Source organism: Poecile atricapillus, chromosome 9, assembly GCF_030490865.1.
Source record: "Poecile atricapillus isolate bPoeAtr1 chromosome 9, bPoeAtr1.hap1, whole genome shotgun sequence".
NCBI classification, from domain to species: Eukaryota; Metazoa; Chordata; class Aves; order Passeriformes; family Paridae; genus Poecile; species Poecile atricapillus.
Window position 1 is genome coordinate 9,132,075 of NC_081257.1, and position 25,482 is coordinate 9,157,556.

General features: G+C 41.4%; 3 protein-coding genes across 6 annotated transcripts; 2 read left to right on the plus strand and 1 right to left on the minus strand.

Moving 5' to 3' along the window:
• Positions 1–1,062: 1,062 nt before the first annotated feature.
• Positions 1,063–14,041, plus strand: NEK4 (NIMA related kinase 4). Of its 3 annotated transcripts, none has more exons than XM_058844619.1 (16): positions 1,063–1,238; positions 3,659–3,925; positions 4,918–5,115; positions 5,969–6,076; positions 6,757–6,911; positions 7,533–7,674; positions 8,506–8,931; positions 9,339–9,392; positions 9,612–9,752; positions 10,574–10,699; positions 11,043–11,106; positions 11,507–11,613; positions 11,725–11,810; positions 12,426–12,631; positions 12,762–12,895; positions 13,536–14,041. In XM_058844619.1, the coding sequence occupies exons 1-16, from the start codon at positions 1,146–1,148 to the stop codon at positions 13,542–13,544; spliced, it is 2,316 nt and encodes a 771-aa protein (XP_058700602.1). In that variant the 5' UTR covers positions 1,063–1,145; the 3' UTR covers positions 13,545–14,041. The 3 variants fall into 3 exon arrangements, with proteins under 3 accessions (XP_058700602.1, XP_058700600.1, XP_058700601.1); XM_058844617.1 differs by having other exon boundaries at positions 13,581–14,041; XM_058844618.1 differs by lacking the exon at positions 9,339–9,392 and having other exon boundaries at positions 13,581–14,041.
• Positions 14,042–14,707: 666 nt separating this feature from the next.
• SPCS1 (signal peptidase complex subunit 1) lies at positions 14,708–18,052 on the minus strand. Of its 2 annotated transcripts, XM_058844623.1 has the most exons (5): positions 17,677–18,052; positions 16,832–16,872; positions 16,627–16,686; positions 16,218–16,304; positions 14,708–15,303 (listed from the first exon to the last, which is right to left on the minus strand). In XM_058844623.1, the coding sequence occupies exons 1-5, from the start codon at positions 17,930–17,932 to the stop codon at positions 15,181–15,183; spliced, it is 567 nt and encodes a 188-aa protein (XP_058700606.1). In that variant the 5' UTR covers positions 17,933–18,052; the 3' UTR covers positions 14,708–15,180. The 2 variants fall into 2 exon arrangements, with proteins under 2 accessions (XP_058700606.1, XP_058700607.1); XM_058844624.1 differs by lacking the exon at positions 16,832–16,872 and having other exon boundaries at positions 17,677–17,928.
• On the plus strand, positions 17,917–24,840 carry GLT8D1 (glycosyltransferase 8 domain containing 1). The gene is made up of 10 exons (XM_058844622.1): positions 17,917–18,054; positions 19,852–19,907; positions 19,997–20,095; positions 20,468–20,684; positions 21,314–21,431; positions 21,902–21,986; positions 22,201–22,313; positions 22,831–22,997; positions 23,126–23,238; positions 23,872–24,840. Exons 2-10 carry the CDS (start codon positions 19,892–19,894, stop codon positions 24,060–24,062), a joined length of 1,119 nt encoding a protein of 372 aa, XP_058700605.1. The 5' UTR covers positions 17,917–18,054; positions 19,852–19,891; the 3' UTR covers positions 24,063–24,840.
• The last annotated feature ends 642 nt before the right edge of the window (positions 24,841–25,482 follow it).

Genomic DNA, 25,482 nt, shown 5'->3' on the forward strand with positions numbered 1-25,482 from the left:
AATGCTTTGTTTACCAAGTGTTAATAAATAACCCAATGACAGAAGTGGGATTAAGCATTAGGCATTTGGGAAAAATCAGATGCTGAATTTCAAATAGGTATAATCTACAGAATACTGTTAAAAAAAAAAAATCTGTTAAAGAAATTACAGAATATTTCAGAAACATCTCTTCTATGTAAGATCTCCCAACAGAAATTCACAGTAATTTTTGTACTGGCAACTGAGATTAATCTCCACCCCAGACCCACTTTTTTCCCAAATGAAAACTGTCATCTTTCTGATACTTCCTTATAGGCTTTCCCTGGCTCAAATTTACTGCAGCCATAACAGAGCTTGCAGTCTGTGAAAGCCATTTAAGCTCCATTTCAAAAGTATCCCTGTAATTCTCCATATCACTCAGGTACCCGATTTAGGTATCGTTATTTGACATGTATTCTGTCCAGTCTGGAAACTTCTCATTACATGGGTTCCTATTTATCTTCATGGCTGAAACCAGGTCCGAGCTGCCAGGTCTTGCCTCTTGCATGTCCAGCGTGCACCCAGCCTGCAGGTGCAGGGCCATTTTCCTGTGTTTGTTACCTTGACAGTGTTAATTCTCTCTTAAACTTTTTAGCTGGTTCATTTCACCCGTAATGAAAGACATACTTCGAGGAACTAGGAGTTACGCGCTCAGGGAAAACAAAACATTCTATTTTCTGGTTTTCCTGCAGTCAGTGTTATGAGGTGCTCAGCCACGGGAGAGCTCCAGGAGCTCCTTTTTACCCAGCCTAGAGATTTTTTTAACCAATTCCCTACCCCATCCAAAGGGACGGGATGGTTCTGTGGAGCCGGGGCTCACGGCAGGCGTTGTGGCACAGCCGTGTCCCTGTGGCGGGCTCAGCACAGGGGTGTGGCGGAGCAGCCCGCCGGGCACACGCGTCACGCCGGGCGCTGAGGGCACAGCGCTGTCCCGGGGCCGCAGCGAGGGGCGGGCTCGCTCCCTCAGCCGCGCTGCCCGCTCTCAACATGGCCGCCGCGCCCGCTTCCAAAATGGCCGCGGCGGCGCCGCTCCCGCGCCGGGAAGCTGCGCGCCGGGCGCTCCATGGCCGCGGCCGCCCCGGGCATCTCTATGGCAGCGGGTGCTGCCCGGGCCCGGCGGTGGGAGGATGCCCCTGGCTGCCTACTGCTTCCTGCGGGCCGTGGGCAAGGGCAGCTACGGGGAGGTGAGCCTGGCGCGGCACCGCCAGGACCGCAAGCAGGTAGCGAGGGGCTGGGCCGCGGGGTTTGGGCACGGCGGCGGACGGGGCTCGGCGTGAGGGGAATGGCCGGGGCTGGGCTGTGGGTGCTGCGGCGTCTGTACAGCTGTGGCCCGGCTTTGGCTAATGGCCCTGACCACCCTGGGCACGACCAGGACATGGCATCGTGTGGGGGTGCAGGTGTGACTGCGGCCAGGTGTCAGGGTGGGGCTGTGACCGTCACCGTGTGTCCGGGTGTGGCTGCGATCATCATCTGGTGTTGGCGTGTGGCTGCAGCCACCCGAGCTGATGTGTCCGTTCTCTTCCCTCGTCTATAAGAACTTGAGTTAAAGGTGTGGAGACGACTCTTCCCGGGAAGGTTTTGCTTGCATCAGAGTAGAAGCGCAAGTATTTTTGTTGGAAAACTGAAATAATCTGTCTAGTCTGGCCAAAGCAGAGGTGTTCGATAGGAAATATGAGAAGGCAAAGAATGGGGATGGAGAACATCCAGAGAGCAGTGCCACAGGAACCTCCTGGGTGAGCCTGATGTTCGGGATTTTAGTGGCGGTGATGGGAGGTTTGTTCCCAGCAGGGATCAGAGGGTGTGACCTTCTCGGATGAGGGCACTTCCCTGCTTGGAATCCCGAGGCAAATCACTGTGACCCCTGGCTTGGGTAGCAGTGATGGCTGGACTTGTTCCCTCCAGGCCATCACCACGGTGCACAGTCCAATGTCCTCAAAGAGTTGCTCACCTCATCCTAAAAGTAAACAGTACATTGAGGTCACTTTCGGATACAGGTCCTTGGATTTCATTGTGGTGCTGCTGGTCAGTAGCACTGGCAAGAGCCTTGCTTCCTGTTTGTAGTTGCTTTATAAATATTTGGTGTGGATTACTGTGTTTTATCTTTTGCCAACTTTTACAAAGTTTCTTCTGTAGCACGACGATCAGGATTTTTTGTTGTGGTTTTGGCACAGTGCCACATGTTCTGCGAAAGAAATTCTGTCTTACATAAGCATATTTGCTGTTAACTGATTGCTGGATTTTTGTGGAGAAGGTCAAGTAGCTTTAAGTGTTTAGAACAAAACAAAATGGAATTCATACACAATTTGGTATCAAATAAGGTGGAAGAGCATTGCAATAGACTTCAGTAGAGAATCTTGCCAGGAAAACATGCTCATTAAACTAAATATAATCAATGTCAGGTTTAAAGTAAGGCTAATATATGTATTTTTTGCATTTTGGTGTGCATTTTCTAAAACTTGCTAATATAAGCTTAAATGATATCCATGCCCAAAGATAGAGTTGTAGTTGAATTGTCACAAAGAACACAGTAGTAGTAGCATTTCTATTTTATTTTGAAATTAGGTTGTAAACTAATGCTGTACGCAATTAGCTTTGTGATATTCCTCCTGGAAGCTTTGGATCATCATAGGTTCTATCCAGCAGGCTTCTGAAACACAAAATCATGAGGTGCTGTAGATTTCCTGGGTAATTGGTTCCCTTGGTATATAGGGGCATCTCCTCAGCACTAATTAAATGTGCTGGGCTAATTAATAGGCACAGCCTGGAGAACAGACACTGAACCATCTCTGAGGATGCTAAAATTTAGCAAGTAAAAATGTTTTAAAAATTTTGATTTCAAACCTCTCCAATAAGAGCATGTTCAAACCATGTAACTGTGACATGATTGTTCTATGAAAAGCTGATGCCCTAAAGTGATGTCCTACAAAATTCTTATTAGGATAGGGCCAGAGTCAGACCTAAATATTGGTATTGTGGGTGATGAAAGTGTTCTATGGATTTTATTGTCTCATCTTCAGCTTCATGAATGTTTTTGCTGAAACCTGAAATTCCTTAGGATTACATTTACATGTAGTACATATTAAGGAAGTAGATAACAACTTTTGTATGTAGCTTTGAAAAAATCTTGATCCATCTTAATAAAGAATAAAAGAAATTTAGGAATGAGCATAAGACCTTTTGTCTCTTTCAGATGACTTTTATCTTCTGTTTGCATATGATTGCATTCTTTATATATATTAAAGTTTACTATTGATGTGGCATTTTTGAGAGTAACTGTGGTGCACTAACAGGTACTTCAGGCTTAAAAGATGAGTGACAGACAGACACTTAAAAATGTGTGGAGAGAAAGAGAGATGAGAGAAAGAGAAATGTGAACATTAGTCAGAAGAAAGCAAAACACCACAAAATTCCTGAGCAGAGTTGTATTCAGGTGGATAAATGGAACACACCTTTTCCACTTTTATGGTGTAAGAGTAGAAAAGAAGAAATTGTGCATAACTTTCAGCCAAACTGCAGCCTCCATAGAGAATAATGAATGGAGATTTCAAACACTGCATTTCCTTTAGATCTGGGGAATTCCATAGGGCTTCTGCAGTGTTACTTTCATCTCTTACCATACACCTTGCCTTGTCTTTTACAGTATGTCATCAAAAAATTAAACCTTAGAAGTGCTTCCAGCCGTGAGAGGAGAGCAGCAGAGCAAGAGGCACAGCTTCTGTCCCAGCTGAGACACCCCAACATTGTCACCTACAGAGAGTCCTGGCAGGGGGATGATGGCCACCTCTACATTGTGATGGGCTTCTGTGAGGGAGGAGACCTCTATCACAAACTCAAGGAGCAGAAGGGAAAACTCTTGCCTGAGAATCAGGTGGTGGAGTGGTTTGTCCAGATTGCCATGGCACTGCAGGTACACTGAAATGTGATTTTGTCACCTTCAGATACAATCTTAATTTGACTTTATAGGTATTTAAAAAATTCCAGCTAAGCTGCAGCCTTTGGATTCCTGTTTGGCTGGGTTAGCATCTAAATACCGTGGTTATTAGTATATTAAAAATGGATTATTGCAGTCAAATGAATTATTTTAAGTAAGAAATTGCTGACATATTTTATGTCCACACCTCTGTAGCACAGTAGACAGTGGTTACCTTTGGGGTGTTTGCAACTATTGTCTGAAATGCTTCTCTGTTTTGAAAGTTAACATTAAGTTTACAAAATGCATTTTTTTGTGAAAAAAAAGCATATTTCAGAAGCATTTTGTGTTCATTCTTTTTATTGCTGTTTTTAATGGTAAATTTAGACTACTAATACATTATTTCTATTGAGCCATATCCTACTCTTTTAAATTTGTAATTGGAGGTTATCAAACTTTAAAGGCAATTGTGACAGCAATAAAGACCAGATATAGATGTTAACATTAAAGAATAAGAAATTGGACAGAAAATTCTATCTAAAAGTTGGCTGTCACGGTCAAAAATACGCTAATTATGGGTATCGCCTGTTGTTTATTTTGACAAATTTTCTTCCCTGTTTACGCAAAGCTCACATTGTAATTTCCTCTGAAATTTTTTTGGACTGTCAAGAAATGAAAGGAGCAGAAAGTGAGTTACAGTCTTAACTTTACATTTTGATTTCCTCTTTTCTGCTGATTTACAAGAACCAAGTTTTGGCTAAATTTGGTTAAAGTAGTGCCAAGTTTTGGGCCCTTGCCTGTATCAGTCACTTTTAATGTTATTTCACCAATACTGCCTTAACAGGTCACTCCTGACCTTGGGAGTGATTTATGTTTCTTCCACTTCCGTGTTTTCTTTCTTTGACTTGTGTAATGAGATTTTACTTTTCAGTGTAAAAGAACCAATTAGGAGTTAATTAACCTTATTTATGTAATTTTCTTTCCCCTAGTATTTACATGAAAAGCACATTCTACACAGAGATCTTAAAACTCAGAATATTTTCCTGACACGAACAAATATAATCAAAGTGGGAGACCTGGGAATAGCCAGAGTGTTGGAAAACCAATATGACATGGCCAACACACTCATAGGCACCCCATACTACATGAGCCCTGAACTCTTCTCTAACAAACCCTACAACTACAAGGTACAGTATGAAAATGTCATTTCTATTTTCTTGGGAACATTATTTTATTTGTCTGAGATCATTACAATATCTGTGGTTTTGAGTTTCTTATTGTTTCCAAGTGCTTCTAATCTTCCCAAAGACCAAACAAAAATTAGGAGAGAGATTTGTAGGAATGTTTGTTTCTGGAACTGTGTTTGAGAATTCATAGCACATGCTAAATTATCACAGCCAAGGTGTTCAGCACACTGCCTGTACCTCTCACAGCTGGAGAGACAGAGAATGGGAACAGAAGTATCAGTCTGTGTTAGAGACATGCACTTTCTGAATTTATTATATGCCAGACAGGAAGTTTTACACTCAAAAGTTGTATTAGAAATAACGGCATTAAAAAAGCAACCCAAAAAAGGAAAAGGAAAAGGAAATTTTAATGAGAGGAATAAGCAGTGTTATTGTGAATTTAAAATAGAACAAAGCAAATATGTTCAGCTCCTGCTGTAAACCACACACACCATGAGTGTCTGCAATGAGCAAGAGCTGAGAGGGGAGCTTCTTCCAATGAAAAATCAAGATTTTTCATTTACAATTAGGATGGATATTGTACTAAGAAAGGAAACAAGCAACTCTCCCCCCAGAGATAGCTAATTTCTACACTTCCTTTTGGGAAAATATGGGGATGTTTGTAAGAAAATAGTTCACTTGATCAAAATTAAAAATGGAAGAATAAGACTGAAGCCAAAAGCTTGCAATGGAATTTGTCTTAATTAGCTTAGTGCTATTAAAGGCCTCTTTGAAAGCAGTTAACTAAGTCCAAAGATAAAACTTGTGCTACCAATAAGAAGTTCCCAAACATTTTCTCTTCCCCTTTTTTCAGTCTGATGTTTGGGCCTTGGGCTGCTGTGTTTATGAGATGGCGACACTGAAACACGCTTTCAATGCCAAGGACATGAACTCCTTGGCTTACCGAATTATTGAAGGGAAGGTAAAAACTCCTGAGTTTTCTTATGTGTGCTTGGATTTTCTATCTAGAAATTGAGATTATCTTTTCTAATCAGAAATATTGCATGGAGTTAAAAATACTTGCATGTAATATACACCGTCATAAGTAAGACTGTTGTTTCATGGTGGTGGACGATGTGATATCAGACCAAGGGAGTTATTCCCTTGTGGATATGGCTAGAGTTTCTCATTATCTCATAATGTAATGCATATACTGATTAATTTTCGAAGTCCTGAGATGACTTTCTTAATTTGCTTCTGGTTTTCATTATGATGGTGACTGGTTTTGCATAAACATTGCATAAATATTAAATTACTGTGTGATGCCATTTTCCTTTCATGGACAATTAGCTTATTTAAGTGTCTTCTTGCTTTGGCATATAATGAAGTTAATATGGATTTATTTTTTATAATCTAAGCCTATTTACAGAACTTCTATTGTTCATATTAATAGTTAGGAGCAGTTCTTAGACACATAGTTGGAATTTCAGTATTTTGTTTATTATTAAGCAGTCGGGCAAGTTTTAGCATTTGAATAATGAGTCTGTTTTTTATACAATTTTTTTTATGTAGCTGACCATAATGGTCACAAATAAACATTCTAGCAGTAGCCCCTGTTGATGAATATATTAAATAATATCAGGCTTCCCTTTCCTTTCACAGCTGCCACCCATGCCAAAGGATTACAGCCCACAGCTGGTAGAAATAATACAAACTATGCTCAATAAAAAACCTGAGGAAAGACCTAGTGTGAAAAGCATCCTGCGACAGCCATATATTAAACAACAGATTTCTTTGTTTCTGGAAGCCACAAAGGCGTAAGACATTTTCATTTGAGAGATTCTCTGCAAAATATTCATGTTATAGTAATCTTTTTTTTTTTTTACAACTTTTCCTGGGTTTTGCAGCAGGATAAAGTAAGTTTTGTTATGTGCAGTTACAAAGCATATGAACATGAGTTTCTTTGAATTCTTTGAAAAATATGAGGGAATTAGAATGGAAAATATTTTTTCTGTAAATTCAGAATAAAACTTTGTAGTGCTTAGAAATACAGAATTGGTAGAAAACACACACCTTTCCATATGGTTCTTGAGGCCGTTTATCATCTGGGAGTTGAAAAACCAAGTTCCTTTTGATATACACTGATAAAGTTATTTTTCTTTGTCAGGTTTAGTCAGTTATTTTACTGCTTCCAGATAGAATTGACCTTGGTGCTCTGCAGAACAAGTGTATATTGCTGGCAGAGTCTGAATTGTGTTTTTAAGCTCCTTTTCTAGAATTGAAAATGAGGGTACTGTGCATAGTATCTGGTACTCTTCGTATGAAAGCTCTTCAGTAGAGTGGGTTTTTTGTTTTTTTTTTTAATTAGTATAATCTAAAGAAATATTTTAAGACCTTGTTGATGGTGATTGAATGAGCAACTTCCATTTTCTTTACAGGAAAGCTGCTAGAAATCATAAGAAAACAGTGAATTCTAAGCCTAAAGACCCTTGTTCTGTCGTCTCAGCAAAGAATGAATCTCACAGCAGGAATGTTACACACCAAAACCACTCCTCTGAGCAAGCTAGAAAATACAAAGTTGTAAGATACTGGGGTTTTTTACCTTCAAAAAAAGCCAACAAAACCTAAATCCCTCTTGCTTTTTCTAGATAAACATCTCAGTTTTATAAGTGCCTTGAGCATGCCTGAGAATATTAGATCTGAATTCCAGCAATGTGTAATATTCATATTAGGGAAGGAATTATTTTTAGATAAGAGTGGAAGTAATTAAACAGCTGTGGATCAGGGAAGCTAATTGCAATATCTATAAGATGTTAAGTAAACAATACTTGGTTTTATGTGAGTTACTCTTGGAGTATTTGGGATTAAATAATTTTTCAAATATTTTATGATAAGTGGTAATATTTTTTTCCAATCAAAAGCATATATTTATAAACTAATTATAGTCAACCAAAATTGTTTATTGTTAAACTTTTTTCCAGCGGTTAGAACAAACCTTTTGTAATGGTTAATCTTGTGTGTGTTTTTTGTTTTCTGCTGTTCTGGGTTTGAGCTTTCAATGTTAAAGTACTGAATATATGTGGTGGAGCACATCCTAAAAGCTCTTGGTGCTTGTTCTTCCCTTAGGGAAGAGCCAAGGGAGCACAACTTCTCTTTCATGGTCCTGGTGAAGAGTAGGTGTACTCCATGTGTATAAACCAATACCTGAAAGAGGTCATTTGCAAATCTGTATTTCTTTAAAAATGTGGATTTTGACTTTTTTGAGGCTCCTAATCTGTTATTGATCATAATTTCCTTTCAGTTTATGTGCTCTGGTATGTTCTTGATTTTCCTTAGGTGCTTAGAGAATTCTTTCATATGTGTGTAAAACCCAAAAGCTAACGACTTGTAATTTTTTTCTTTTAATCCTAGGATGAAGAAGATTGCGTCACCAAATGTAAAGCCACCAAATTTTGTCCCTCAGAGAAACCAGCTGTTGAGTTGGAAAGAAAACCAAGCAAAAATGATCTGACCAGCTTGGGAGACTCCATAGCTACCATCAGTGGAGTGAACATTGATGTCTCCATGTCAGAGAGGATGAAGTGTGGAAGGGAGAAGCGTGGCAGTGAGAGTATTACAGAGAGTAATAAAGCAAAGCATTTACATGTTCCAGGCCATTCTAAAATAACATCTAATAACCCACCAATTAAGGAAGATGGACAACAGCAAAGAGCAAAACAGGCTTTTAAAGCTGAAAGTATTGAGTCTCAGCCATCTTCTGTTGATTCTGTGGAAGATGATGATGACACTTTGAAACTACTGCAGCCTGTATCAAAAGACCAAAAGCAAACTGAGCTGGTAATGCATAATTTATTTGGAATTGAGTTAACCATTGGCCAGCTTTTACAATTTACAGAGCTTCTGCACATGTTTTTCTGTCAAAGTAGGATGTTGCTGATGTGATTACTGAGATTCTTAAGTAGTTAGTTAGGAGCCTTAGGTTCAGATTTGCAAAGGCAATATGGTTGAAGTAGTTTTGGGGTTGCATCTACCTAGATTGTTGGAATTCTGTTTTTACAGGGGAAAAAAAATTTGGTTTTCCAGCTGACAACAGAGGGTAAGAATAGTTTTGTAACTTTTGTTCTGTGTTGTAAATAGGCCTGAATGATCTTGATTTGGATTTGAGGACTAATGGTGGTAATTGTCCTCTCACTGCATTTTGGTCTACCATGAGATTTTTAATGAGAAATAATTATTTGTTGCAGAGCTTGGATTCTACTGAAAAGCTGCTAGCACCCTTTGTTCCTGCTGTAATTCAAGTAAGTGTCCTTCTTTGAAGGTTTAGTAGCTAAAGATGCTGATACAACAGATATTTTATCTCTGAAGTAAGAATTTATTGTGGTTGTACCTGTGCTATGTTAAGGTGGTTGCAGTCCAAGTAGTAAAGCGGCCTGTTTTGGTTTTGGGGTTTAAGTGTTTTTGTATAAATCTGGAAATGACAAGTCTGCATTTTTTTAAAAAATGCTTTTACTTATTAGGATGATGTCAGTCATGGAGCTTCAGGAGATGTTCAGGGAAAAATGACCTTCCACATACAGCCTCACAGCTCTGTCAATGAACCCTCTCTCTCACAGCAGCAGCAGCAGAAGAGAGAGCTTGCTGAAGGCTGCTCAGAGAAGGTGCAGATACTTGCAAAATACTTCTCCTCTTTCCTTTAAGACTCCTGTGTTTTTCCTCTTTAAACGTGGGACCTATTTTCTAAAAAAGGGTGGGTGTTTTAATGCTGTTCTTGTTTCATGTGTGTCTGTATAACTTCAGTGGTAACAAATGCAGATCACTGAAGGTGACTGTTAGAAGCAGCCTGAGTAAATATTTGAAAATCCCAGTACCTCACAGGGATGAGGTGGGTGTGCCAGATGGGCTGTGCCTTTACTGGGTTGCACTCTTTCCTAGGAAATTCCATTAGGACATTTGTTTGTGACTACAAGTCAGTATCTTTGTGGATAAGGCTACTTGTGGCGGGTTGTGGTTTAGTAGTGCTTTAGAACAGATGAGTGATAGCTGCCCTGAGCTTCTGAGTGCAAACTGTAGGAAGAAAATCTTGGCATGCACACAGGATAGAGCTCCTGTCAGTTCCTCCACACTGAGCAGGGAGGTTTCTTTGAGGAAAGGCACAAGGCTAGAGAAAGGGGTGACTGGTGACTGATAACCTGGTTTTCTTTTTGGGTTTTGCTATTTGGGGGTGGGGACAGTTGTTGCAAAGGCCTTGGCTGAAAAATAGTCTGGGAGAAGGGGAATAAGATACCAGGATGGAAAGAAGGGAAATGGATGCAAGCAGAGATGTAGAGAGGGAAGGATCAAACTGGGAGATGTGAAGAGATTACAGTAGGATTCAAAATCTCTGGCATTCAGCTGTACCATGCAAAAATGTCTTCTAGATTACAGAGTACTTAAACGTTTAATAATAAAAAAATAATAAATTATTGCCTACTTTGTCAAGTTCAGAGCAGTTTCTCCTCGGCCTCTACCTGTTCCTTCTGATGTGACCGCAAAGACAGCCCAGAGGGGTGCAGAGCACCCTGAGCCTGCAGATAGTGCCAAACCCAGCCAAGCAGCCATTCCAAAGGTTAGTGATGAAAACTGTGCCTACTTGCTTTTGTCTCATTCCTTCTGAGCAGTTCTTTCCATGAGTGTGTGCACAGTGAGTAAAGAAATGTGTAGTAGCTTTCTGCCTCAGGGGAAGCTCCGCTCAGTGTGGGATGAGCCTTGCTGAGCCTTGGAGGTCAGAAGCCCCTTTTCTAGAGTTCAGACTGGTCACATTGAAGACAGTTTTGTAATAAATAATTAAGCATTAAATAATAGCTCCCTCTCCCATATAAATTGAAAAGGATTTTTTGCTTAATAGGTGATTAGAAAACAAAAGCCATAATGGTGATTGCAAATTAATATCAAATTAACTTCCTTTGAAGGAGCGGCCCTTGTCAGCAAGAGAACGGAGGAGGCTGAAACAGTCTCGGGAGATGCTTCCCTCTGGTAATTTTTATGTTTACATGTTAACAGTTTATGTGTAAGTAGGCTAATAACTTCTTCATGAGGAAATTACAACTTCTTGCCTGTTCTTCACTGCCATCTTCAGAATGGTGCACTAAGGGGCTAGTTCTGTGTTAAATAAGAAGTTCTGTTAACATGCCTGTATTTTTCTGCTTTTTAGTTATGTTCAATTGTGTTCTGTGTTGACAATTTATCTTTGCAATGTACATGAAATGTAGAATATTCACTTTCAGACAGAAGTTTCAGTGTTTTCTATTAGCAAAATACCTACCTCCCTGCCTGCCTTCTGCTAGGCGATAGATTTTTTTCTTGCATGAGCATGGAACTAATTCACAATACACACAGCTTAGTTGTAAATATTTTCAAAATGTCATCCTTTCAGTGGTTCCAGCGAGACAGGCATTAAATGGTGCAGTAGTTGAAGCGAAGTCACTTGTGGAAAATTGTGTTAAAGTTCCCCAGTCCTCATCGGATCCCAGTATTTCTCAGGTAAACTTTGTTAAAAGAATTGCTTCCATGTAGGAAGAGTAATTTATGCCATTATATTGCTGAATTACTTTCAGCTATTAGAATATTTTTATTTATTCCCTCTTGCCTTAGAGAAAGAAAGCCCATTGCCTGTCTGATGATGAGCTAAGCTCTTCCACAAGCTCTACAGACAAGTCTGATGGTGATTCCAAGGAGAAGTAAGGATTTTGTTTAATACTGTGCCAGACTGGACCTTGACTTGGAGTGTAAAAAAAATGGCTTTCACACTTTATCTCTGCATAGTGAGTGATTGAAGAAGTATGTGATGCATAAGAGGGAAACAGCCCCATTGAATTCTTGTCCCTCTGTAACTGTACACTTTCCATGCTGAACTTTCTGGGCCATGGGATTGTTTACTTCTGATTTTGTGAACTGTAGCTTCCCAGGAAACCAATCTTCCAGCACCAAAGGACATCTACTTTCAGGATACATTAAAAGTACAAATTAAAAAGTGCCAATATGCTTCCTTTCCACTGTAAATGAGGCTGAAATTATCTCTGATTTCTGTCAGTGTAAGCAGCTTTCAAAACATGCAATTTGTTGCATTACCAGTCAGCAGTAGCCAGTAGGATTGTGGAGTTTTGCAGTGACCGGGCTCTGAGCCTTTGTTAAATGAAATAGTGCTGATGTTGCTATTGATAAAACTACAGCACAACAAAGAATATAACATGAAATACTTACTAGGACCTCAATAAACTCATCGCACGCCCTTGGAATGTAGAGTGGAAGTTGCATTATGATGGTGACTGAATTATTTCTTCCTTCTCTCCCAGGAAAAGCAGTGTGAATGAAATGAATGACTTAGTGCAGCTGATGACATGGACACTGAAAATGGACTCCAAGGAGAGCTCTGAGTGCTGTGTAACCTCAACCCCAGCCCCAGAGTTTAAACTTCATAGAAAATATAGAGACACTTTGATTTTGCATGGAAAATCACCTGATGAATCAGAGGAATTAAAAATGGAAGAGATTCCTTCAGGTCTGTTGCTCTGGGATTCTGTGGTAATACTTAAGAGTCATCCCATATTCTTTTGCAGAACATGAAAATTGTCTGTACTGAAAGTAATTACTACTGCACTGATTTTTTGATTGTATTTTATTTTTGATAGATATGTTATCGGTCCCTTACAAGATTAGGAGAATGGTTGAAATCCTGAGATCTGATGTGGTGCAAGGATTGGGAGTGAAACTTCTTGAGAAGGTTTACAGAATCATGGAAGAAGATGACGAAGCAAAAAGAGAGGTGAATGTCTTTCATAATAAAATGGTTTAATTTCTTTATAAACTTAGATAAATGAGCAGGATCATTACCCTGTTGTGATAGGGTAAACCTTGATTCCAGAAAGTCTTTATGTAGCCATGGGCAGGCAAAGACCTAATAATATTGTAATTTTTACTCTTGAGTTTGATTCTAGGTGTAGACTATGTTCATCTGCAACTTCTTCAGAAACCATCAAAGCTTTAGAATTGTACCATGGTCCCTGAGTTTGGGAAGGTGTGAGGGATTCAAATAATTTTACTCTGTGCTGTTTCTCCAGTAATAATTTCTTTTCTCAAATTTTTGCCTTCAGATTACTTGCCTTATGCCTCTTATGTCCAAAATAAGAAATAATTTAACATCAATGCCTAATAAAGGTGAAGGAGAAATACCTGCAGCTCCTTTGATTCAAAACTTGCTTACACTTACCCAGGCAGTATTTGTAACCTGTGATGATCTTGTATTTTAAATTTTTGGGTGGCATTTGAAAGTCTCATGCTTTTAGACAACAACCATATTCATTTTGTTTCTCTCTCACCTACATTTCCAAGCTTCACATGCTTCTTTCAGCTGAGTGCTTTGGTATTTTTTTGTTAATATCTTGGTAGTTTCTGGTTTTTTTCAGTGCCAGTAAATGTTGTGGGTTTTGTTCTGTGTATGTTCTCAACAGCTGCAGTTGCGGGAGCACATGGGAGACAAGTACATAAGTTACAGTGCGAAGGCTCGGCACCTGAAATTCCTTGAAGAAAATGTGAAGCTCTGACCAGAATCTTTTTCTTGGAGAAAAGAACTGTTTTCTAGCTCCTTTGATAGACTGGAACAGCTTACAAAGCACATTTATCCATTGATCTCCTTTGCTGGAATAAGGAGGTGAACTTGCAGAAAATGTTACAGTTTGTTGTAATATTTTTCATGTTAAAATGTGAACCAGGCTATCAGTTTCTCAGAAGAGAAGCTGTTTAGTTTAGTTTTTAGTCCCTTAAAAAGTTGCTTTTCATAGATACAAATAGGGCTGGATACCAAGTTTTGTATACTAAGGAGTGTCAAAAAAAATTATGTTCTGGTTTGAATTTGTGATAGCAAAAAAAGGTTTTTGGTGTGGGGTCTCATACTAAGTAAAAAACAAAATCTTTGCCAAGGCTCTGATGTGGTAAATTACAATCTATTACATCAGATTGTTCTCAAAAATTAGCATGAAGAGACAATTACTAATTTTTGTGGAACTCAAGGTCTTTAGGTTGTGTAAATTGCCAAGTCCAAGTGCTGAAGGGGGCGGCTGTACTGCCTGTAAAGAGAGACTTTGTTCTTGTGTTTTGTTGCTGAGGCAGTCACCAAGGTGGGGGAAAGCATTTGGTAACTGGATAAAATAAGTCTGAAAATGTCTGAAAGGAATGCAGCCATGGTTACTATGGTCCCAGCTGGAGAAATCGCTTTGCCTTACAAATACTAATTCCTTTTAGGAATGAAAGTGCCCAAGACCAGAATCACTTAGGGAAAATATAAAATACTTATTTCTCTTTGTTTGCATCCAGAGTGTCTTGCTACAGCCCCCAGACATTGTTGTGTACCATCTGTTTTCCCACAGGAAAAGCACATGTTTTTTAAATAATAAAGAAGTCAAAGGGAATTGAATTTGTAAAATAAAATTATAAATTAACAACCTGTCTATTTTCCTGCCTGTTGCTAAATCTGAGGGAGCTTTCTGACATGACAGTAGTAAAATAAAATGCCTTTACCTATGGATCCTGCTGCTTCTCACACACTACATGCTCAAGTCACAATGTTTCAAGAGCTATTCTTGTTTTTCCAAGGGAAATTTATTTTAAACAAAAACTGGCCCTCTATACAGTTGTTTTCAGGTCTGTGGGGTATGTACCATTTCACAGTATTTGTTACAACCAGGCACTACTGACAGCTTGTTTTACACACAGTTAGAAATATTTCAGTAGAAATCCAGCTGTTTATTATCTTTTCAGCTATGGCAACAGATTAACTAGAATTCATTTGATTCACTTTGTTCCTTTTTGGTGAAATACTTGAGGTGTGACCGCCAGTAGCCTTCTGAAGTTAATCCCCCCCTTCCCTGTATTCCCAAGGACTTCCCTGAAACTCCAGACCAAATGTCCAGCCTTCATGCTCCCTGCAGAGCTTGGTTGTATACAAAGTACTAACAAAAAAAAAACAACCCAAACACTAAGCCAAAGAAGTATTTCTCAGTGGAAATTAATTTAACAAAAATTAACAAAGTAACAACCTGGAAACCATAATTTTTAGCTTTTAGAATGTCTCTTTGGCTTCCTGTCTGCTGCCTTCTTCTCTTCTGTGCCTGACTCCTGGACAGGCAGCCACTTGAGGGGATTGCGACGGTACATGGGCCACGGAGGGAGTGTCAGCTGAGGGCAAAGGAATGGAGTCAGAACATGGACATTGAGATGCTAAAGAACTGTTCTGTACAGCTTCTTAGGAATAGATTCACCCCTAATTATCTATTAGTCCTAATACAACTCATAAAATTTCATATACATTTACAGTTTGCATTCAAAGTCGTGCTTAAATATGACTAAAGCATCCCAGGCTCTTGCAAGGAGGAGGACAGCACCCCCTCTGAGGAAAGAAGGACACCCCTGGACTCCTGAGGTGACAGCAGCATCCCAGCACCTCCCACACTGCACTGAGACCCTCCCCTTGCCTGGCATCACTGGTAAGTAACTGCAACCAGGCTGACATGGGGAGGTTTAAGGAGCAGATGGATGATGATGCCAGAGAATTATAGGGGCTTTTCAACAGTGCACTGTGTGTGTGTCTTGCGTAGTGATTGGTCAAATCATGCTCTATCTGAACGCTTGAAAGGTATAAGAACCACATGTAAAACTGGATTGGGAGTGCCCCAATAGGAATGGGACACTTCTCATTCATGGAAAAGGAATTACTCCTGAAATTCCATATTCTGCCTCCTTGTCTCTCTCCTCAGGGCAGGGAACAGCTGCAAAATTGTCATGACACTGCACAGAAAGCCTCCTTGTATTTTCTGTTACCAATGCTGTCAGCTGAACTTGACTTCAACTTTTATTGAAGTGAAAAATTAACTCAAAAGTGGTATTAAATTGCAAAAATTCTGCTAGCATTTTAAAAAAAGAACTTAATGGGCTGCAAAGCACTTTATACAGATCAAAGGAAGCACAAATATGTATTAATAAATCTGAATTGCATAGCAAGCATTAGTCTGTCCTGACAGCCCCTCAATTTAGCAATTATTCCAGATTAAGTAGTGAATGTATTTTTTGGTTTAGGGAAAAAACATTCTTACCAAACATGATAAAGCAAATCCAGCCATAACTATGTAGACAGTCCATCCAAACTGTTCAGTGATGTACCCGTAGATGAAACCAATTACCTGGAAAAACAAATATTTAAAAAAATCAAACTTTAAATGAAGAAAAACATTTTCCCCCACCATGACATGATTAAGTTGCAGGGGGTGGCTTTAGGTAGGAAAATACAGGTTTTTCAAAAGCACAGTAAAATACATCTTTTTAACCTTTTCAAAATTGCAGGCCAACAAGGAAAGTAAAAGACAGGAGGAAGAAAAGTTTTAATCCATGACAGCCCCTCTTTGTTTAAAGCTTTTAGTGACCCCAAACAATAAGAAAAATATTTATAATATCAGAAAATAAAATAGTCTTTTATGTTCTCACCCACTGGTCTACTATACTTACTGCAGAGACAAGAATGATTCCTTGAAAAATCTGTTCTGCTAATTTTTGGCCCTTGTAGTCCTGTGAAAAGAGACTTTTTAGTCAGTTACTCAAAACAAAGATCTGCCCACTTAACTCTTTCAGGTTAGATCCTACAGTCTACCTGACCATGGGTTCTCAGCGTTTTTGTTCAACTTTCAAACCAGATTGGAATTATTTTTCTTACAGTGGCTGAAAACACCTCCTCTGCAGGCTTGACCACATCACCTAGAAACAGAAGCAAGCACTGTCTGATATGGGTAAGTGCAATGCAAGTTCAAAATATCACTGTAGTCATCTTAACATCACTAAAAGCTGTATCACCACAGAAGAGAGTGTGCCCAAGAGGGTGTGTGTGGCACCTGTGTTTTTGGCTGACAGACAAATATCTCCAGGGTGGGTGCCAACAGGATGGTGCTAGGCTCTCTTCAGTGGTGCTCAGCGACAGGATGAGGAGCAATGGCCATAAACTAAAATGAACTAAGTTCCACCTCAACAGAAGGAAGAATTTTATGTTGAGGATGGCAGAGCACTGGGACAGGCTGCCCAGAGAGGTTGTGGAGTCTCTCTGGAGACATTCCAAATCCACCTGGGTTTATTCCTGCGCTAGGTGACCCTGCTTTGGATTGGATGATCTCCACTGGTTCCTTCCAAACCCAACGAATCTATGTTTGCATGACATTAAAAATCGTGGCTCTCTGGGAGCACACGTTGACCTCTGTCCGTCTATAGCAGAGGCAGGAAAGCACAGAGGGGCTTCCCTTACATAGCTGCGAAATACCTTCTTTTACAGCATGAGAGTCTCAGCTCCCAGGTCAAAAACCGGAATTACATGGATTCATCCTGCATCCCTCTAGCCGTGTATCTATCTATCTATCTATCTATCTATCTATCTATCTATCTATCTATCTATCTATCTATCTATCATGCCAAGATCGCGCTGAGCCTGCGCCCACCCGTGTCGCCGTGCGGGCAGGGGACATTAAACCCGCGCCCGGCCGTGTCGCCCGCAGCGTCCCGGTGGGGCCCTACCATCTGCGTGGGGATGGAGCGGAACACGCTCAGCATGGCGGCGGCGCTTCTCCGGCTTCTTCCCGTTCCTCTTCGCAGCAGTCTGCACGCTCCCGGGCGGGGCCCTGCTGTTCTCGGGGCTCGGCGCGGCCTCTCCGCAGCCACCGGCGCTCTTCGCGGTGGAGCGGAAGGCGGCTGCTGAGCTGGCCGGAAACACGCCCCGTCCGCCCCGCCCAGAGCTCCGTCGGCCGGGGTTGTCGCCTCCAGCCCCGGCCATCGCCTCCGCGTTGTCGCCGTCGCTCCAGGGCCGCTCCGCTCACCCGCACCGGCCGGGACGCGTCTCCTCGGCAACGGCGGCTTCGCCCCGCAGGACCCCGGCGGAGCCGCCTTCCCCCGCAGGTGCGAGGCGCCGCGGGGCCACCTGTCAGGAGCCCGCACTGTCTCGGCAGCCGGCGGGCCGCCCTCCCACCCGAGCCTCGGGCTCTCCTCGCGGAGCCGCCGGGCAGCGCGGCGGGGTGGGCGCGGCGCGGGTTCGCACCTGGCGGCGGTCAGGCACCCGGGCGGGCACCCGCGGGCCGAGCGCTGCCGCGGTGGCGGCGCGTGCGGACGGTCCGTGAGGGGCCGGGGCGGTGCGGGAGAGCCGGGCGCGGGCCCGCCGGCTCCGGAGCGGGGCTGTGCCCGCAGAGCAGCCCGGGGAGCGCGGTGTGCGCTGCGGGGAGCCGGCGGAGCGGCGCCGTGCGTGTTTTATTGTTGTCCGTGACCGTCCCTGTGCAGGGGACGTTCTGTCACTGCCCCCAGCCCGGCTGCTGCGTGTCGGTGGGGCACAGTGTCCGTGCGAGGCGCCGGCCGCGTCCGTGCGCGCCTCAGCCCTGGCGCTGGGAATTGCACAGCGGGACGTGGCGTTGTGCTCCCCAGGCAAAGCTCCATGTCCCGCCCTGTGCCAGCAGCGCGGTGGTGCTCGAGACAGAGCTCGGGGCAGGCACTTGGGCTCCGCTGCTGTGTCTGCCCTGGGGGTGAAATGCAGCAGCGGGAGGGAAGGTGGTTCTGATACATGTAACAGTCACGGACCAGCCTGAGGTGTTTTAATTTAGGAATTTCGCAAGTCTCTCACCGGTTCTGGAATTTTGCGTATTGTTAGAGAGCTTTCTGTGTGTTACTTGAGAGCTCCTTCACACGCTAGGATACACAGCTCTCTTGTTCTGATTTCACCTCGGCCCTTAAATAATGAACGAGCATGTTTGAATTTCTTACCGGAATTGCATTGGTGTTGTGTTTCTACTCCCTTCTATAGAATGATGGTGCTGCCTTCTTTTCCACTTTGGAAATGGTGATTTGCTGTGTGGTGACACTTCAGCTGAAATTCTAATATATGTATTTTATGTAGAGAATGTAATGTTTTTTAAAGCGTATAATGGTGTTTGTTAAAATCTCATAAACACCAGTATCTTGCTGTTAATTAAGTATGGAAAGAAACATATAACATTTTATCTTGTTCAGGTGCTTCTGGTTCAGATAGTTAAAAAAATAGTTTCAACAGTAAAGAAAACACTCATAATTTTCCAAATCTTCTCAGCTTACTTTTGACTGTCAGAAGGAGTTCGACTTTTTTTTTTTTTCTGTCAGTGAAGTAAGTGGCAAGATCTGCATGTCTCCTTTTTATCTCTGAGATCTTCTTTAGATATGTCATTGTACTCGGGGGGGTCCCTACCATGAGAAGGACATGGATCTGTTAGAATCCCTTCCAGTGCCTAAAGGGGCTCCAAGAGAGCTGGAGAGGGACTTTGGACAAGGGCATGAATGACAGGACAAGGGGGAATACCTTCAAACTGACAGAGAGCAGGTTTAAACGGGCTATTAAAAAGAAATTTCTTCCCTGTGAGGTGGTGTGCTCCTGGCACAGGTTGCCCAGAGAAGCTGGGGGTGGTGTCTGTGCCCATGGTAGGGGTTGGAACCAGGTGATCTTGAAGGTTCCTTCCAACCCAACCCAACCTGTGATTCTGTGGTTGTAGTTAGATACTACCTGGTGCAATACCCACTTTTAAAAATGTGATATACAGTTTTACATATGTCATAAAACTGACAGAGGAAAATGTTTACTGCCTTTGACACTGAAACTGTTGTGACACTCCTGGTGATAGTGTGCTATGCCTCATGGAAGAATGCACTGGCAGTGAGTGCTGTATTTTTTTCTTGCAGGTTTTCAGGAACCTTGTGCTAATAAAATAAGAATAGAAAAATGACGTTAAGGAAAGGTATGTGTATATGTGCTTGTCTATCTTTTGTATCTGGGTTTCTCAGTTCTCTGGTTATATTGATAAAGATTTTTCTTCTTAATTTTCAGTGAACATTTCCATCCTTATAGTGGCTGTGGTCATATTTTTGCTAGTTATTCATCATAACTTCCTAAGCCTTAGTGACTTCTTGAGACGGGAATTGTCAGGTATGTTGGGTTTTATTTTAATTTAAAAAAAAATGATAAAAAGATTTGGTGTGAAAACACCTGCTCTGGCCAGACAGAACCCACCATGTGGTTTGGGGTGAGTGTACACTACTGTAGCTCAGCCTTTTAATACCTTCTCCAGTATGTGAATATGTGTGGTTAAATGTGTGCAGTTTTCTGTAAATGTGGTGTTATTTCATTCATTATCATCTCAGATTCTCAAAAGCTGATGCTTTGAGTGTTTGATACTGGTTTACTGTAATCCACACCTCAGCTCAGACATCCAAGTGTATAGCATAAAGTGTTGGGAATTTTAGTGTGGTAATAATAATATATAATAATAAAAACAAGTATGTAATTTTTACTCCACAGATCCAAGTCCTTTAGGACTTCAGCCTATAGATTTTATTCCTGCAGCTCCCCAGAGGCTGACAGATGAGAGGAATGACAAGGAGATTTCTGTGGTCATCGCAGCCTCAGATGAGAGGCTCGGGGGTGCAATTGCAGCTATGAACAGCATTTACCAGCACACCAGATCCAACGTGGTTTTCCACATTGTTACTTTGAATGATACTGTGGATCACTTGAGGTAATGATCTTTTCATTGGATTCCAACAACAGGGTGAACTGTATTTCTGAGAGGAGAGCAAGCTGCCTTTTCCTGGAACTGCACTCCCCTGACTCCCAGTCCCATCTGCTGCTGCTTATGGCAGCTTCTTGACAGGGCTGCTGTGGGAGTCCCACCATTCCTCCTGCTCAGCTTTCAGGGTTGGAAAAGAAACATCTTTTCCAGTGGGTTTATATCCAACCAGTGAGGTTGGAGTTTGTTGGTGGAAGGGTTGTAAAAGGTACTTCTACATTTCATCTATGCAATTCAAATGTTGGCAACCACATTTCTGATTGTGTTATTCTAACCCCCTTGTGTCCACACTGATGGTTTCAGGAAGGGCCTGCGATAACAGGCCTGTGTATTTCTGATAAAACAAGAAGTGACCTCGTACCTTTCACATGTCCCAGGTATGCAGTTGCTGACCCTGGGCTTGCCCCTGTGGCCACACAGGACAACACCGATGTCAGCATCGATTACATCCCAGATGTGTTTCTTGGGCAGGGAAGTGAGTGGCCACATCAAGATCTATGTCATTGTTAGCTGGATCTCCTGCTTTTCCCTTGATTTTGTCTCATCTAACAAGATCTGTGCCTTTCTTCTGCTTGCAGGATGTGGCTGAGGAGCCCTCCTCTGAAAAATATGAGGTACCGAATTTTGGATTTTGACCCTCGTGTCTTAGAAGGCAAAGTACAAGTGGATCCCCAAAAGCCAGACACCTTCAAACCAGTGAGGATGATGCTGATTACCTTTTGCAATTAGTAGTTAATAACAATATATTTTGAACACAGCTAGAGATCATAGCATAGAAGCAATCTTTCATAATCGAATTTCTGAATTTCAGTAAAATTGAATATCTCGATATTGAGAGATGGATTTGGATATCTATATATGCATTCATAGCATCATTTCTCACTGCTAGCCACAGTGAAAGACAGCTGCTGGCATGTCAAGCATGCCAACACCTCAGGGATGCTATAGATCTATGTGGAGAAATAAGAAATTCTTATATAGACCAGGAATTGATGGAACCTGTTTATTTTAAATAACTTGTAGGATATTGCTGCCTATTTTACTTCCTCGATAGAAGTTGTCTTGGACATAAAAAAGCTGTAGATAAGTGCCAGAAAAATCAGTCAATTTATGTAGACTATTTTTTCATTTAATTCTTCACTTCTCTTGCTTTTCTGTTCTCACAGTTAACCTTTGCAAGATTCTACTTGCCCAACTTGGTACCTCATGCAGAGAAGGTCATCTATGTGGATGATGATGTAATAGTGCAAGGTATGGGACCTTTGTTAGCTGCCACTGGCCTTATGCTGAGGTCAGTATCTTATCTCTCACAGAACTCAAACATTTCTGTATAAACTTTGTAAATATGAGTGAATTGGGTTAAACTGGGTAGCTTTATCTGCTGTAACAATGGACTGAGCAAAGCCTAACTTGGAACTTAGTCAGGATAGCTTTTGATTTTTCTGTGCTTTCTTCCATTTTCCAGATGATATTGTTGAACTTTACAACACTCCATTGAAACCTGGACACGCAGCTGCATTTTCAGATGACTGTGACTCAACCAGTAGTAAAGTTGCTGTCCGTGGAGCAGGCAATCAGGTTAGTTTTAATCTTGTTGTATGATAACAATACTGTAGATCTCAGACATTTGAGAATGTTCCAAATGCTGTCAACCTAAACATATGACTGTCCCTGCCCAAACCAGTTTTACAAATGGGACCTGCAGTTTCTGTTCAGGCACAATAAATTACTTAGAATTTTTGCTGTGCTTTACAATGAGAGCAGTTCTCATTGTGGAACAGCAGGAGGTCTGAGAATGTCAAAGAGACAATTTTTCATTTCTGGATGTATGTAAATGAATTTATCTGAGACTGGTACCATATTAATAATGTGGTATTATTAAGACTATGCAGCATTCCTTAAGATACGTAGTCTAAATAATCATATTTTTAAAATGTTATACCTCTTAAGCTTTCTTTCTCTCATTTTAAAGGAAGGGTTATTTACTCTAACAACTTCAACTTACACCTGTCTGTTGTGAGTTGTGTAGAATTTTTCTTTAGTAATTTCCCTATATATTTTAAGCTAGTTTCTACTCTCTTTTTTTTCCCCCCAGTATAATTACATTGGGTTTTTAGATTACAAAAAAGAAACCATCCGAAAGCTTGCCATGAAAGCCAACACCTGCTCTTTCAATCCCGGAGTTTTTGTTGCCAATTTGACTGAGTGGAAATTACAGAACATCACTAAACAGCTGGAAAAGTGGATGGCACTTAATGTGGTGTAAGTACCCCAGACTGGGGGTTCCAGCAGCTCAGGGTTTGGGTTCTGCTGGTGGTATTTCCCTCTTGAATGGAGGGCTGTGTGTGTGTGCTGAGAAAACAACTGATCAGCATCCTTTCAACTTCCAGAGAGGAACTCTACAGTAAGACTCTGGCTGGCAGCATCACAACACCTCCACTGCTAATTGTATTTTACAAGCTACATTCCAGTATTGATCCCATGTGGAACGTCCGACATCTCGGTACGTATGAAGCATTTGTGATGCTGCTCCCCCAGGGTGCTTTTCCAGGTCTATAGCTGGACACCTTGTTGATGATGTAGCAAAGTGAGCTTTTATTCCCCTATTCTGTCCTTAGTTCTTTAGAAAAAATAGCTTTGCAATTCCATCTTGGGGCTTGTGGACCTGAGTCTTTCTCAAACTCCTAGGGGCTAGTTCTTGAACTGACTCAGAAAATCCTTCTCATTTTCCACAAATATATTGTATCTGATGTGATTCAACATTTTTTCTTCCAAAACTATTGAGAAAGGCAGACATTCATGTCTGTTCTACTGGTGAAACCCCAGTGCCGGGAGAGCTTTTTCAGGATGTTTCCAATGAACAATACATAGGCTGCTGAATTCATCTGGGTGTTAAGTGGGTTTTAAAGAACTTGGAAGTTAAGGTAGTATATGAAAATAGACACAGAGAGATCACAATGACATTTACTTGCACCTGTTTCTCACTTTGCTCTTACTTCTGCCTCCCCTATTACCTCCTTTCTCCATAAATGAAAAGATTTCCTTTGTTAAATCCTTTGTTTTGAAGTTAACATTTTCCACATTGGTGTGTCTGCTGCCTTTATTTCAAACACTAATTCTTCTTTTTCAATTGAAGGGTCTAGTGCTGGGAAAAGGTACTCTCCTCAGTTTGTGAAAGCTGCCAAGCTGCTCCATTGGAATGGACATTTCAAACCCTGGGGAAGAACAGCTTCCTATGCAGAAGTCTGGGAGAAGTGGTATGTCCCCGACCCTGCAGGCAAGTTCAACCTGATCCGCAGACACTCAGAAGCCTATGAAGCAAAGTAGAGTCCATTTGGATAAATGATGACGTTTTCTCAGGAAACTTCTGGAGCCAAGCAGAATATTTCTTTTAGCCAACTTGTATTACAGAGCCGACCTTGCCTTCTGGAGCACAAGGTGATGCACTTACTCAGGTGCAGTTCTGAAATGCAAAGGTCCAAAGGAGGCTCACGTCACCTGTGTGACACAAGATGCTACTCCAGCAGCACTACAGAAAACAAGGGAAGATCTCCACAAATTAGCACTTTTGTTAATGTAATCTCAGTTGTGTTCTCTTGCTCTTTGCTACAAGTCTTTTAGCAGGGGATCATTTTGTTAATTACAGAAACAAAGTTTCTAAGAACAAGATACAAATTCAGTTGGTGCTTGCACCAGCAAATCTTGCACAGCAATGTACTGTAATTAAGAGCAATTAAGAGCTGCCTGGGTTTTGTTTTGTTTTTTGTTTTGTTATCCTGTGAAATAACTCCCTCAACAATGCTTTCTTGCATGAACTGTCCTCCCAACCATTTCTGTTTAAGTCTTTCTTACAGAATTCTGCAAAAGTGAATCCTTTTTGAAAGATGAATCCTTCAAGTATTATTTCACTATGCAAAATGGTTTAACTGACAGTGAACACTAAACCATTTTTTTGTAAAGTGGTGGATGAAACTTTGTTCAAAAATAAAGCTAATTGTAACATGCTGACTCCAGTCTCAGGTAAATGGCAATCTAATCCCAGCCTTGATATAGGCGGTGTTTCCTTTGTACATAGTAGCAAGTGATTAAAGCCAGAGTTAATTGATCTGATCTTTGTGAAAGCAATCTGTTTCTAATACTTATTTTGGGGACCAGGCTGTATTAATTATGGATTAATTTTGTTGCTGAGTTCCTCATAGTTCTTTTGAGTGAGCTATGCTCTGTTATAGTTTTTTCCTGCTGTGCCTTTCCTCATCTGGAAACTCATCAAATGAGATGCCTATGCCTTCTGCAGCCAGCTGCTCATCACCTGTGCTACAGGTAAGTTGGTTTGTTTTTCTGTAGTTGTATTGAGTGATAGTTATTATTAGCTGATATATCCCAGCAGCCACTGTGCCAACTACTCCATTTAATAGAGGTTTGCACTCAGGCTTGTGAAGAGCCCTCAGTGGAGGATGTTCAGACAAAAGGCTTTGTGTTCATGCAGTGACAGCTGAGGTCTGAAGCACAGGGCAGCAGCAGTAAAGGTCTCCTTCGTGACTGTGAATATGGTTTTAGTTCTGCTTTAGAAGGATTTCAAACTGCTGCTCTCACTGCCGTTACTGCCTGTAGTTCTGTTTCTGTCATGAATACCCCAATCTGGTTTGTTACCTATTCTTTATTTTCCTGGGTTTTCATGAACCATTAGAACAAGAACCATTCTTGTCCTTGAAGCAGTTAGGAGTAAGGAAGTAAATTCATTTGCCAA

Bases quoted from the DNA above. Each gene is read 5' to 3' on its own strand.
- NEK4 (XM_058844617.1), top strand. From the start codon at position 1,146: ATGCCCCTGGCTGCCTACTGCTTCCTGCGGGCCGTGGGCAAGGGCAGC. The intron at 5,116-5,968 runs GTACAGTATGAA...CCCTTTTTTCAG, and splicing joins ACAAACCCTACAACTACAAG to TCTGATGTTTGGGCCTTGGG. The intron at 6,912-7,532 runs GTAAGACATTTT...TTTTCTTTACAG, and splicing joins TTTCTGGAAGCCACAAAGGC to GAAAGCTGCTAGAAATCATA.
- SPCS1 (XM_058844623.1), bottom strand. From the start codon at position 17,932: ATGGCCGGGGCTGGAGGCGACAACCCCGGCCGACGGAGCTCTGGGCGG. The intron at 16,687-16,831 runs GTAAGAAAAATA...CTCTTTTCACAG, and splicing joins AGGAGGTGTTTTCAGCCACT to GACTACAAGGGCCAAAAATT. The intron at 15,304-16,217 runs GTAAGAATGTTT...CTTTGCCCTCAG, and splicing joins GATTTGCTTTATCATGTTTG to CTGACACTCCCTCCGTGGCC.
- GLT8D1 (XM_058844622.1), top strand. The intron at 20,685-21,313 runs GTAATGATCTTT...TTCTGCTTGCAG, and splicing joins GATACTGTGGATCACTTGAG to GATGTGGCTGAGGAGCCCTC. The intron at 21,987-22,200 runs GTATGGGACCTT...TCCATTTTCCAG, and splicing joins TGATGATGTAATAGTGCAAG to ATGATATTGTTGAACTTTAC.